Source organism: Clarias gariepinus, chromosome 13 (genome assembly GCF_024256425.1).
Source record: "Clarias gariepinus isolate MV-2021 ecotype Netherlands chromosome 13, CGAR_prim_01v2, whole genome shotgun sequence".
Taxonomy (NCBI): Eukaryota; Metazoa; Chordata; class Actinopteri; order Siluriformes; family Clariidae; genus Clarias; species Clarias gariepinus.
In genome coordinates, this window is record NC_071112.1 from 13809529 (window position 1) to 13824790 (window position 15262).

Consider the following 15262-nt stretch of genomic DNA (forward strand, 5'->3'; position numbering starts at 1 on the left):
AGCATTTAAGAAGGATGTGCATTAGGGTCGCTTAAATAGGTTTATGACTCCCTGCGCTCGTGCTGGTTTTTTCACACTGGTCTCGGGGCGAGAAGTGCGGGGTTGCACTCACAGTGCCAGTGAGAAGAGCATGGTTACTGGTGAAGACCAAAGCCAGTCAACATGTTATTAGTGCTGGAATGTGGCCTTCACAAACCAGTGGTGGTGTGTTCACATCCCACAGTCATGCTCTTAAACCTCGAAGCTCTCCAGAACATACAGCTCTACACTGACTGCACCAAAATTCTATAGAATTAACACGTTTAAGCAATCCTGTGTAGCGTAATGACCAGAGGCAGCTGGTATGAAGTTTGAAAGATTCACGAACATTCATACAGGTTTTCATGTTTGGCATGCAAATCTGATTATTTGCTCCCAACAAGCAATTTAACATAAATTTTATTGAAAAAATTGCAAAAGCTTTCCCAACAATGAGAAAGTAAAAACAACACAGACCCCGGATGAAGCAAGGCTGGGGCTAAATTCTTTCTAGCCCAGGCTCTAGATTTATGCACCCTACATGTGACATCTTGATAAAAATTTCACATATTGAACTGACATGATAAAAAAAAAAAAAAAAAAAAAAAAAAATGGTAAAAATGTTTTTTCTGCAATGTTTGGTATGGTAGAGGAAACATGGCATGAACCCAGTAAGCCATTAAAGACTTAAACACTTGAAAAGTTACAAATCATGGTGGTCCCAAGTGGTGAAACAGAAAACTATTCATCCCATCATCCAGAGAATACCATGGATCAAGATGATGTCATCCATGGCAAGGAGCCAATTAACAAAAATGGCCTCTGTGAGTGCTAGGAAGGCATTCTCTCTCTCCTGTCAATCACAGTAACTAGAGCTGTACAATTTAATCGATTATTCAATTAAATCATTTGTTAACCGATTCAGTGACTATGATCAATGAGTCACTTTTTAACTGAGAATTGATGCACATTTTTATTGATTTTATCTATTTAGGTAACCTAAACTAAATTCCTTAATATATATCACGGTTCCTGTGGAAAATGCAAACCTTTTCCATCTGATTCTTCTTTTGAATTTATGTATGGTTGGTGCAATGCTGCCGCCTATTGGACTGGAGAGTGGTGCATAAGACGGACAGGAAACAAAGATAATCGGTTTTGTATGAGATGGTAAGAGCTAACTCGTTGTTAAGAAAAAAAAAACAGGTGATCAAATAGGGACAAAAATATGAATCATGGATACAGCTTTATATTCATAAAGCCACGCAAGGGCTGTTACCTGCATTTTTTAAAATAATCACACAACCTTTTTCTGTTAAAGCTTGAACAGACTTTGGCAAAAAAGCTTTTGTTGATGCAGCTCACCATATATAGAACATTCTGCAAAATGAGCTTAAATTACAGTCACTGGACCCTTTAGGCAGACTTTACTGCATTTTCATGCATCTGTCACTGTCAGTGTTTTGCCGTGTTTGTTTAATTTCAGAATATCCTATAGTTGTATATTAATTTTCTTAATTGTAAATTGTATTTCGATTCTATTACGCACCATTGGCTAATGTGATAGATCTGTGTAGTAATTGTTTTATGCTGTTTGTGAGTTTTTCCTGATAAAATAAATATTAAATAAAAACGAATAAGAAAATCTGCAGTGTGTTAGTATGTGTAATGGTTTGTCTCCCACATTATTCTCATTTTACAGCTTGTGAGATCATGCATAGTTTCATTGGTAAGCTACTGAGAAATAATTGTATGCCTTCTAATCTCACATTCAGCCAGCCATTTAGACCTACAATATTCCTACAGTACAGTATGACATGAATACTTACAAAAGCTGAGCTGTCGGCTCTCACAGAAATCAGCATATTGAGAAGAGTCCATGCTCCTTGTCTGTTTTTCAAGTCTCTGCAGATGAATAGCAAAAACAGACAAACAAAAACAGATTCTTAATTCTTCGGAAACTTTTCAATTATCTTACAGATTTGCTGACATTTCACAGAGCATTCCCCACAGCTCTGGTAAATGTGAGAGTGACTCGTGGCTAATTACATAATGTCATGTTGTAAAACCAAACACACTACTGTGCACCTGGAGGCATCAAAGAACATGCACGTGTGCAGAGTGCCGAGAAGTCAGACGAGGGGAATCTCCACTCTCAGTCAGAGTCACAGTAAAAACTTTGCGCTCAGGGGTGTGAAACAATCGAGATTAAAGGGCCTGTAGAAAGATCAGGTCATCTCAACATCATCAATCATTCAGTAAGTGTATTTATGACTACGCAAAATGGGTGCAACAAAAGCATGCTGCCTACACTGACACATACTGTGAGATACATACACTGCACTCGTTGTATTGTTAAGACCTGTGATACTACAGCAGGGATGGGTTGTCTACAAATAATATCATGGTACAAGTAGACACAATCCTCATGTACGTCATTAAGACTTAACCGCCTGACATAAAGATGTACAGTGTGGTCAAGGGCACAATAGGTTCATTCAGGGTGTAAGTGTTAGTCCTGTAAGTGCAAATCTGTTCCTCTTGTAATAATCTCTTCCATCACCCTGCCAGGTATCTGAAGCAATCAGGTGTCATGCTGCAATTTTTGTTTTTAAGTTACCCGTGAAATTTTGTACTTAGGCAGGGATTTAAGTGTCCTAACAAAATCAAATGACAAAAAAAACCAACACCTGAGAATCTGTCAGTATTAGCGTGAGCCACGTGGCACAGTGAAATATCCTGACATGAGACTTACTGTACTGTCTTTACAGACTTTAAGCGTGCACTGAGCCGTAACAAACCCGCTTAATAGCAACCAAACAGGCCTCGCTTCGGATTTACAGCTCAACCTGTTAAACTGCAGGTCAGAACCTATAATTAGACATTTCCCGATCCTGGACCGTTTTTTATACATTTACAGAGCAGTGCGTTTGAACACTCTATCAGCACGTGTGCTGAAAAAAAAGGGCAAACCTAACAGCCGCACTGACTTTCAGGGTTTAGCAGGGTGTGCGTCGTTAAAAACAGCTCATGGTTTATGGCTCTCCCTTTAAACATGCATCCTACAGGTTTAACTTTTCCAAGTACCGAGTTCAAGCGAGCACTGACTTTTGTAGACCGGTCGGACAGAGGCACTGAACGGCATCTCCTTCTCCACCCGGCAGACAGTCTGATATCCAGCTTGAGCACGGGGCTCAGCGCCCAAAACGAGGCTGCAGAGATCACTTTCAGCCCACCCAAACCAACCGGAGCCTTTTTATTTAGTTAGCTGGCAGTCGTTAGAAATTCCATCTTCGAAAATACATATTAATGACGGCGAGCGCTGGAACTGTGATTTCTATTAGTGTCGCTAACAGGCGAGCAGAGGTCTCGTTTGCAGTGCAGAAGGGGAATTCGCAGCAGCCTCTGCGTCTGCGTTCGGCTCCAAAATGAGCCGAGAGCGATAGACGCTGGAGCCACTGAACTTAAATAACTCTTGTCGAGCAGTCAGCCAGAGACAGGAGAAATGTTATGACTGTGGCTCATTGACGGAAAAGCGTGGCAGGGGGATTTTGCATTTGAATACTATGTTTAGCCGCTGATTAAATCAAAACTTCAAAACTCACCTGGTAATCGCCAGAATATACCCACAACTGAGGCAGAGCTGTGTGATTCGACATTGACAAATATTTGATTTGGCTCCTGTGCGCTTTCATGCTATGCCAGTGTGGTCTGGATAAAGAGAATCGCCAATTTGTACTAGAGATAGGGGCAATAGAGACTTCCATAGGCCATAACTCAAAATACATTTTGGACAGCTTGTGAGTGACTGAAACATCAAATTCTCATTTGTATGTCTGGGACAACCTGGGGTGCTCTAGGAGTACAACAGACTTTCGGGCAATATTTTCATTCTGCACAATCACTATCAAATGCCTGTATGGATACTTAAGAATTACTCAGGCACTGCGTCAGTGTTGAGAGGCTATGGATGTTGCCGGTGGGCTGCTTTTAATGGCTCTTACAAAAACACTCGAAGACTGAAGGGAATTCGAATAAGACACCTGATGCTACTTAGAGCTTGGAGACGACCACAGAATAATATCCTAAAGCACCACAATTATCTCAGTCAGCAGGAGAAGGAAGGACTCAACTCCCAAAATCCATTACAATGTCACATTGCTGTGATAAAGGTGTTTTTTTTCTTTTTCTCCCTAACTTCTTTGGATCCTGAGAAGGTTCGGTAATTTTGCAAAGAAACATGCATTCTGATCAACCCTGAAGCTTCCACTCTCACAAAGTGTTATAAATAAAAAACTAGAGATCGGCTTTAAAAAACAACAACAAAAAAACAATTTAGTTAAGAATCGAGATTCTTTTGTGCGGCATTTCATGCATTACTGAAACCAACATGTTTTTTTATTTTATTATTATTTTTATTATTATACACAATTAAAACACAATTTAAAAAAAAAATCACATCAGATATTTAGCCTATAAAACCATTGTACTAACAAAATCGCAATACAAATAGAATCGGCACCTAGGTATCGTGATAGGATCATACAGTATTAAGTGATCAATAATGATTTCCATCCCTATAAGAAACTGTTCTTTATTTTCTATAAAACAGAAATAGCACACACTGAAATATAGCATATGGCAAAATGTATGCAATCACACGAGAGTTAAAAACAGCTTCTAATATAATGGGGAAAGTTCAAACCCCACTGTGAAATATGAAAAATACATTTCCCTGGAGTCCCAGAATAGCATTCTCTGAAGACTTCTGTCATCGTGGAATTAATGCCAAAACAATGTAGATCCCATACAACATGACAAAGAGATTTTTAAGCATTCCCATCTGAACGTAGCCAAGAAAATAACAGATTGTCAAGAGATCTTAGAAGGTCCACAAGAAGACTGATGGTCTGCCTGAAAAAATCCTACCCACATACCATTGACAAAAAAAAAAAAAAAAAAAAAAAAAAAAAAAAAAATCGCACTCCGATCAAGACTATATGTGAACGGCTAAATTATAACCCTGTCTGACCTGATGCATGGCAAGCAAGACCGCCAGTTTAGAGGACTGGGCATTCACCAAAGCTGCGGCTTTGGAAATGCCGTAAAAAATAGTGTCCATGGTATTTACACAAGTGTTGCAATATATTTACATCACCCAGAAACCTTTGGGGAGTCAGTGGAGGATATAGCAGAATGCTTTGAAAAGGGGAAATTTGCTGTAAGTTAGAACTATATTGAAGAAATCTTGGGAAGTACTGAAGAAATGCAGAAAGCCAATAAAAAAAGGAAAAATCTTTGAGACATCATATTAAAAGATACAGTCAAATTAAATTCCAATTGTCTGTTCTTAAGTTCTTTCTTTTTTGGACAGAGCTGACAGTGCCTAATGAACAGAGGGTACACCAAGATAAAGCAGCTAAAAGCACCATAAAACTGCTCCAAGGAGCTTCAGGAATAGTGGGAGGCCCAGAAGGATACGGTTGCTTATACCCCAAAAGATTGTCCTGATAGCTAAAACACACCCTTTAAAACACTTGGTAGGAACAAAGTTTTTGGGGAAAACCACAGGCTTTCTGGGCCACGGCCAGAATGACTTGGGCTTGGTTTTAATTGAAACAGGGTATATAAAGCCTCATGGCGATACTTCCCCCACCTTTGTCTGAACACATCCACGGTCAGTTAATTACATCTTTCATTCATGGCCCTTTATTTCAATTGGCAGAGCGAGGACAAACGGATGTTATAGAACGCTCCCTTACTTTTTCCTCTAGAATAACGCTGAGCCAAGTGAGAACTGGGGATTGTAAATGGTTGGGGACTTGCCATGTCTCGTTGTCCAGAATTTAGCTATGTTGACATTTGTTCTAGTGGGTTATATGGTCTGAAAAAAACACTGACACCATCTTTCTAATGGCACTGGACGGGCCACGGCTAAACTTTCTCACCTCCTTCCTAAATTTTTGCTAATTTGCATGTTGAGCTCGGTGCAACGGAAAGTAGATGGATATAGCATTGCAATGGAAAAGTCTGCTAGAATGTTCAGTCTACCAGAGGACAAGGACAAAAAGAAAACAGAAGGACCTTATGACAGGCCTTTGAGGTCTGGCTGCTTGTCTTTAGTGGAACCTGAACACTTTAACTACTCTTTTGGTGCAGACAGACTATCAAGTGTTCCTGCGGTCAGAGGGCGCATTTAACATGTATAAACACCTTGTTGAAGTGAGATCCGATTCCCAAATGAGAAACCCTGTGTCTAATCATTCAGGTACCCTACACAACTCTCGCTCTCTCTTCCTCTCTCTCTCCCTCTCTCCCCTTTCAGCTCTGCATATATCAGGATCTGTCAGCGCTCTTCATCCCACTCACCTCCATCCTCTCCTGCTTTACTTCATCCACCTCCTCATCCTCTAGCAGTGTCAGAAATTCCCCTGTCTGGTCGATGGAGCCCAGAAAGTCCAGCGCCAGCTTCTGCCTCTTGTTGGTACTGCTGCTGGAGAATTTGTCTGGATGTACACACACACACAGACACACACACACAGACACACACACACAGACACACACACACACACACACACACACACACACACACACAGTTACTGACTCTCTGGTGCCCACATCTGCAGGCCAGCTGGCCTTGTTTACACCTGAGCTTTAATGGGACGGGCCCGAGGCGCTGCCCACTCAATCGTCATTTTCTAACTCTGCCTGGTACCATGATTGCACACAAAAGACAGGCTTTTCCAACTTTTTGAGCTAATATCTACACTCTTTCTACATCACTCTGTCACTGCTCTAATCGCTATTAGGCATATTAGCTGTTTAATCTGTCCTGGGGCAAAGCAGGAGGTGTAATTACAAGGAAATTATTAGTAAATGAGAATGAGAAGGGAGAACAGTGTAGAATGTCAAGGGCATAAAAAACAAGCCCGACTCCACAATTATAAAACATCTTGATTTGACAGAACAAAACTACGGTAAATATTAAATGTAAAGTTATGTTAAACATTATTATATTTCATTCCAAATATTGCTCACTTCCTGGCTTAAGTTCAACAGGCATAATCAGCTCCAAGTCCCAAAGGCTTAATACAGCCCACCAAGACAAACCGCTTTTCACTCTACAACATGTAGAGAACCGCTGCTAATTAAATCCCTACAGCATTGCGCTGGGAAAATGAATAGAGCGAAATGTTAATTAAATGAGAGGAAACGCAGTGATCAAATGCATCTTTGTGAAGTAATGTCGGCTTGACATGACATAAATAGCCTCAGAAAATGTTTAATCAGTGAGACAGGACTCATGACACCTTAATAACAGCACTTTTATGAGGTTCGAATTTCCTGGTGCTGGCATGGCTTGAGCCTCGAACAGAACCATAATTGTGGACTTCCTATGTAAACGGGCAATTCAATCAAAAAGTAAAAAAAAGCAAAAAAAAAAAAAAAAAAGAAGGAAAAAAATATTCCACTTTGTGTAAACTTGCCTTCAAATGGTACAAATATGCTGATGCACGTAATTAGAACTATGTTTTTGTCTTTAATGTTTTCTAAATGTATTCTAAATTTGCCATTTGATGCAGCAGTGTGTTTACAGGAATAAAAGAGCTTGGAAAATCTTGGTTTGGGTAAATGGTAAACACAACTAATCTGCAGTGATGAAACAGAACATTCAAATCTACCAAAATAAACAGGAGGAAAAAAACAGATGCCATCTTTGATCCACCAACAACGACCCACAAAATTCAGCACTAAAGAAAAAATGTGGACTGGACTGTTTTACAAACTACTGAAATTTACTCAAGCTTACATGATTTACTTAGCAAGTTAGGATGCATTACTATAAAATTCTTTCCCTCTTTCACCCCTCTGAACGACATGCCTGAATTCTCCATCTTACTTTTATGGACGCTCTCACTTCAACATGCAGTTTTGGTAAACCACAGGTTCATTTTGGGGTCTCCGAATGAAACCCTAAAATCACATGATAATACCTTTATCCATAAACATCTGTACATTATCGTAATAAATAATGAAAAATAGGGCTTTGATTTAATTGTGCTTTTAAGGCCAAGTAGCTAACCTTGGTAAACCTAGATCAATAGGTATTGATTAGTTTATAGGTCTATAAGTGCTTGTACATGAACCCTAACATTGCACTAATAATCAGAATAATACAACAATAAACTCCTCTGCTGACGGCAAGATCGGAATGAATTTTCAATCGGGATGGGGATCGTGGGGGTTCTTGGGGTGAATGATCCATTCAGTAGGTACATATTTTACCCAAGAAATACTTGATCCAATGGTTTCTTTCTTAATATAAATAGAAATTTATTATTTATAAACATATGTGCTAAAAGTGAAAGCTGCTGGATGAGTTTCCGGGAGGGAACTTTTGCTTCCATTTCCGAAAAGTAACACTTCATGAATTTTCTCTTCCACCTGTTTACTTTCATCCACTGAGTCTCTGGCAGAGAAAGGGCATTGATTGGCTCCCCATTTCATATGTAGTAAAGCATCTAACCAATCACAGATGAGGATGAATCCCTGTAATCAAACATTACACAAAAGTCACATATTATCAGAAAAAACGGGAAGCCTAACCTAAGCTTAAAGTTAGTCTTAAAGTCTCCTTCTCTTCTTTTGTTATATTTCTGGAAGACTGAACACTTCACAGTAAGCAGCACCACTTTGCGCATTAAAAAAAACCCCTTTAAATTCTGATTAAATGCTTTGAGCATATAAACACACATCTTATCGGATTTGCATCCGTGTAAATAGTAAAGTTGAAATCTTTAAACAGAATGCTTTCAGTCAGACTAAAGAACCACTGTCCATGTAAACGTAGCTTATGAGTCAGACGGAATTAAAGTCCTTCATCTGAGCCTCTCTAAAAAAACATCTTGAGAGTGCTACCTTTTAAATTCAACCAAGATCATGACTGTAGCACATGTGAAGACAGTGCTCTTTTAACTACGGGTATTTCTGCCAGGCATTTTAAAAAGAGAGGTGACAACTCCACCCTAAAATATGTGAAATTTGTTAACCAAAAAAATGGTTAGCAACCGGAGTACAAATTTCTTTATTGATGCTGTATTAATGTTAATCCTAAAAGAAAGCAGGGGTAAAGTTTAAATGGGAAAAAAAAAAAACATTCACAAAAAGAAATATTGATAAGGATTTATAACACTGTAAGCTTTTAATAAACTCGGTTGTTGTTCTATGTTATGAAAAAGACTCGTTGATGGTGGTATTACCATAAACACTGAAGCAATGGAACATTATTTGTTTGAGCAGAGTGTGTAGATGAGAGAGTGTGTGACAGACTGACGCACTGTTGCATTGTTCTCTTTTGGTAGAGATGAATCCTCACTGGTGCGACTAATAGCTGGAAGTCAAACAGCACTGTGGTTAATGTAGGAAACTGTTAACCAAAGTGGAATTAGACCAACTTGACAATGAAAGAATTTTAAACCAGAAAAGTCACCTCAGAATTTCATCATTAAAGAAAAAAAAAAAAAAAAAAAAAAAAATCAAAGCATATGCTAAGCGTTCCACGGGCAACCCTGACTAAGCATAGTATTTTAGCAGTGCTTTAATCACAACCTGCTGCTCTAGGAACATCTTAGTCATTGTATGTCTTGCTCCCAATGTACAGAATAAAGGGGGGGGGGGATAAAAGACAAGCAGTAGCAGTGGTGGGTCACAGCAAACACACTGGTTAGACTGTGGGCACATGGTTCAGTGTGTAACGCTCATCATAGTGGTTTTCATAGCCTAAAACGCTTGGGGAATTACTGCAGGGGTCAGGATAGAGACAGTGTGGTCAGAATCAGCATGGTTGCTTTCAGCCACGCTTCTGCTGTGTCCCCGACACTGCCACCACACACGCACCAACACACACGCACACCGCAGCAGAGAGAGCACGAACGGCCGTGGTGCGTCCCTCAGGCCTCACAGGGAGGAATCGGAATCAGGGCAACAGAGGCTATGGATGCCAGCAGGACTCATGCTTTTATGGAAAACACTAAAAAACAAAGTAAGAAAGAATAAAAAAAAAAAAAAAAAAAAAAAACATATTTCCAAATCCAGTTTTCCTGAAAGGAGGAGGTTCATTTGGGGAAACGTCAACCTTTTCGGAGCCAATTTGAGCACAACACAAACGCTGGGGGAGCAAAAAACATTAAACAGAGCAGCCCATCAGACTTCTCGTGGAAAAAGAAAGGAGGGGGAGAGTCTGAATTTGCGCGCACAGACATGCAGACTCCTTCTCAATCGACTGCGTGGAGCGCTAGCTCTGAACGCCGCATTTAACATTATTCCATCTCTCAAGTTACAGGCCAGATGAGGAGCAAAGATCCTAATGATACTCATCATGACATGAAACGGCAGAAACTGCAGCGTCTTTGCGGATGATTTTCCCCTCTCGTTCTTCGTTTCACTGTGATATTGATGGAGAACTAGCAGGAGAGGGAGAGGTGGAACGCTATGCGAAAAGGAGGCATGCCAAAGCTTCCGCCTGCATTCTGGTAATGACTCTTGCTGATTGACTGTGGCATACGAAATTACCTTGGCTGACTCCAATCATTATGTATCCCTTCATCATTTAAAGCGCTTACTGAATGGTGAAATTCAGTTGGTGCAGGAGAGGAAAGGTTTCAGAAAAATGTCTTCTTCTAGGCAAAATGTAATAAACATACCCTAAAGCTAAAACATAAGTGGCCTATATTTTGCTCTAGTAAAACTGATTTATGAATCTACTGTGTACCTGAGTCCAGCGGTTCCTCATCTTCAAGGGTTTTCATCAGTTTGGATTTGAAATCTCGAAACTGCATGTACTTGAGAAGTCTTCGCAGTTTCTTCTAAAAGAAACGGATGCAAGAGGAAAAGCAATGAAGCAGAGAAAGTAGACTATGGTTACTTTCACAATGCGAGGGTGGAGGCCTGATTGTACAAGTTCCAATGATTCCAATCATACCGCATACTGGAGTAATCAGCTATCATTTACTGCAAGACCAGACATTAGCACAAGCCATTGGGTGTGTTTGTTTTAGCAATGTGCTCTGGGAGAGTGTGTGCATATGTTCTTTTTACCTTGTCTTTCCTCATGAGGAAGATGATATCCTCTGGTGATATGACCCTCGCTCCTCGGAGGAGAGCTACCTCGGCTGCCTGGTGGAGCTGCAAAGGGAGGGAGGGTGGGGAGGGAAAAAGAAAAAGGAAAAAAAAAAAATTCAGCTCTGAACAAAAAGTTTCAGTCAGCAGACAACAAGATCACACTTAAGATGTTTTTGTCCGACATTCTGCCAGTCAATGCAAGTCGGATGAATGAGTCACAGCATCTGCTGTTTAAAATCCTTGAGGGACTTGATAAGAAAACCACATATTTTTGAGAGCAGCACTTTCATAGTCACATAGGGTCTCCATAAACGTCAGACAATTTTGGCAGAGGTAGCGTTTGTTTTGCTTTCTCAGCACTCAAATATGACAGCACAGCTGTCCTTGCCTTCAGGATAAACACGAAAAGAGGGGTAATAGTTGGAAAATAAGTGTTAGTCAGCCAGCTAGTCAATGTCACCTTCCAGGTGCCCACCCTGGAAACTGAAGAAAAAAAGAAACATATACACACACATACATACACACAATGATTAGGCATAACATTACGACCATCTGCCTAACAGTACGGGGAGTGGGTCCCCCTGTTTTTGCCACCAAAACTGGGATCCCAAACATTAGCAGCACTGTAAAAATATTGTGTCAGGTTCATTTACTATTTTATAGAATTATAAAAGTTAGAGAATAATACATGTTAATATTAATTTTAGATTAGTTTGCTTGTAATATACAGTATCATATCGCCTGACGCAGTAGGTACAATTACAATATCTCATTGCAATGACACCTGGAAGTACATGAGATTTTAGTATGAGATTATTTATTAAAGTTGATTTGTTGGAAGCAAAATAAATAGGTAACGTTTTTTCAACTTTGACAAGGGCCAAATTGTGATGGCTAGATGACTGGATCGAAGCAGCTCCAAATTGCAGTTCTTGTGGGGTGTTCCTTGTCTGCAGTGGTCAGGATCTACCAAAAGTGCGCCAAGGCTCACTGATGCATATGGCGAGATTACTACAAGCCTGACCCATGTAGTATGCTCCAATAGAAGAGCTACTGTAACTAAAGTTGCTGAAAAAGGTTAAACCCAAAAACCTTCCCATAAAGGTGTTAGAACACACAGTGCATTAGACACACACTACTGCTTAAAAGTTTGGGATCAATTGTTTATTGTCAGTGAATTTTTGTTTAGTGATTTTATTTTCTACATTTTACAACAATACTGGGGATTTCAAAACTATGAAATAACACTTATGGAATTAGTGACTTAAGTAACAAGAACAGTCAGTTGTTACTTTAAGACACAAGAGGCAGCTGTTCTGAAATAGTTCTTGCAAGAACAGTATTGACAAGCGCATTTGCAAAACTCATCAAGCACCATGATGAAAGTGGCTCTCAGGAACCCCATCCCAAGAAGGAAGGACCAAAACTTAATTCTGATGCAGAGGAGAAGTTCATTTAAACTTACCAGCCTTAAAAATCACCAATCTCCAATTAACAAACAGCACCCTGGATTAGAGCCATTGTAAGGTTTTACAGAACAAGTAGCAGATACATCTCAATATCAACAGTTCAAAGGAGATCATGACATATTCGGGACACCTTCAGTATTGTTTTACAGTGTAGAATTAAAAAAAAATAAAAAATCAGGAACGACCATGTGTACCACACACACACAGAACCACCACAGCTTATATATAAATAGTAGTTATTATATAATATGTGAATATGTGTTAGGATTAATTTTTATCACACAAGCAAACTCATCCAAAATGAATCTTAACACATATTCACATATTATTCTAACTACTATTAATACATAAAACAGTAAGGAAAGCTGCCACAATATTTTTACAATGCTGTTAATGTGTCAAATTTCTTTTGGACTGTCTTTAAAAAAATCTCTGAATAGCTTCTATGAATATCCCTGTGCCAGTCAAAAGGAAACTAGATACCACATAAGTTTCACCCTCACATGTGAGAGTTCTGGTAATTAATATGTGTCAAGACCTAGTGCATACACTTTATAAAATATAATGGCCTTATTCATCTTTCTTATTGGGCTATGCCTAAAAGAAGTATACAGGGATGTTGCATTCATATGGAAACAATCTTTACCAGCATGAGGAGAGAGAGAGGGAGAGAGAGACTGAATGAAGCTTAGACACAGCCATTTCATATTATTGCCAAAAAGAGCAGAAACACCTCATCCATCACTGTCACCTTCGCCTGAAAATGATAGCTGTCTACACAAATCAGTAAATCAAACGAACCTTTGGAAATAAGGAACTTTATGGAAAGACTACAGTATCAACTTACTGATATTTTTAACCCTAAACTTACAACAGGAAGAAAACGACCATAATGGGTAAAGTTAAACTGGTCATTTAGATCCATTTAAAAAAGCAGCAGGGTTTTGTAAGACCTCATTAGGACAGGTAATGATCTGAGATACACTTTAGAATTTAAGAGACAAAAATACAAATGCATGCAAATGGGAAAAGAAAAACAATGTGGATATGTGTCTGAACAATAGTTTCTTTAGCGCTGCAATTATGATTGAGGCATTTATTATTTTGGATAAATATAAATATACAGAAAGTCCATTTAGTACACCAGAAAAAAAGGTGAGAATTCAGTTTCATTTTTGCATGAAAAATGTCACAAATATACAGGCTTTTAAATACATCAGTGCTTAAATGCGCACCAGATAAGTATTTTTAAGTAAAAGAAAAGAACAATGAATTTAAAAATGCACAAGAACAGGAGGCAAGAATGCTTCCTGAAATTAGAATAAAAAAATATTTATCCTTTTGCCCTATCAGATATGTTTATTTTTTAAAATTCTAACCTTTATTAATTAAAAAGTGGACCCTCCGTCTGTCTTGGCATTAAGCTGGATCTAGAAATACATGCAAGCAATTCTTAGAGGATTGTAAACATTTGTTGGTCATAAAGTATGTTTGCTTGCAAATGTGGAGCTCAGCGTGCAGTTTGGAGGTAGAATGGGCCTCACACATGCGATCACAGGGCGAGCATTTAAAAAAGGTCGAGCTTAGAGAGCTTCATTTAGTTCTTTCTGGCCTGGCGACTTTCCAATGTTGACAGACTGACTGCCATATCTGTCCAGCCATTTAACAGGGAAATAGTTTTTAATAGACAAAATAGCTTTAAGTACACCTCTCATCCTTAACTCTCCAAATGTAACCGAGCCCAAACACCAACCAGGCTCAGAATCAGCCAGTACTCGTCTGGGTCATTATTATTTACAGACGATTACAGAATTATAGAATTGTTTACCTCTGCACTTACACCTACTCGGGAAGTAAACAACACGCATGATTAAGGGCCTTTTAATGCTTTCATTTCTTATGTCTAATTTCACTTCCAGCTTTCAATTTATTTTACCCCCTAACAATTTATTTTATTAGCTTTAATCTAAACCCAAATTTTAAATACAATAGCTCTGACCGGATTCAACCCAAATTAAGAGAAAAGAGGAATGACCTGGTCCTTACTTTTCCTCATCTGCCCTTTAAAGCCAGTTTTTCCATGCCATTTGAAGTCGCTGGCTCACCAAACAGATTGGGTGAAATAACAGATTAATTTTGGTAATTGCTCTAATTTTACACTCGATGAAAGCCGTCTCCTGAGCTGCGAGCTCGAATGATGTCGGCTGAGTTATTTCATTTGGGATGGCTCACAGGCTCGCTGAACAGTACGATCTCTGTGGTTTATTTCCAGCAGCTCAGAAGCGGGCTCTGTTGACAGTTTACTCGAGCAGCGAAGGACTGTTTTACCATTTCTAGGATGCCTCAGCTATCACACTACACAGGCATTCATAAGAGGGGGAATGTTTTTTTCTCCATTTTGATAGCCGCGGCCAGACATAAGCGCAGACAGGAGCAGGAGGACAAACACTAATGACCACTGTAGTCAACTTAACCTTTGGCCTCGGCAAGGCGAGTTTTTCCTTTTAGGAAATGAGGCCCAGAACTCTTCTGAATCCCCTTTTTATGTGTGAAATAACGCTAATGCATTAGTATTTGCAATAAGCCTTGACTAAAGAGTCCACTTAATCAGTGCAACCAGTGTAAAAGACTTCTAGTGAGTACAGAAGTACTGT

The 15262-nt window shown here is 39.3% G+C and overlaps 1 protein-coding gene across 1 annotated transcript in view; it reads right to left on the reverse strand.

Annotated features, from left to right (window-relative positions):
* The window catches only part of supt3h (SPT3 homolog, SAGA and STAGA complex component), an 87460-nt gene that overhangs the window by 18253 nt on the left and 53945 nt on the right, over window positions 1-15262 (reverse strand). The window contains exons 4-7 of the mRNA XM_053509501.1: window positions 11116-11202; window positions 10790-10883; window positions 6388-6524; window positions 1848-1923 (exon numbers count right to left, since the gene is read on the reverse strand). Of these exons, the coding sequence (XP_053365476.1) occupies window positions 1848-1923; window positions 6388-6524; window positions 10790-10883; window positions 11116-11202 (394 nt within the window). The remainder of the gene's footprint in view (window positions 1-1847; window positions 1924-6387; window positions 6525-10789; window positions 10884-11115; window positions 11203-15262) is intronic.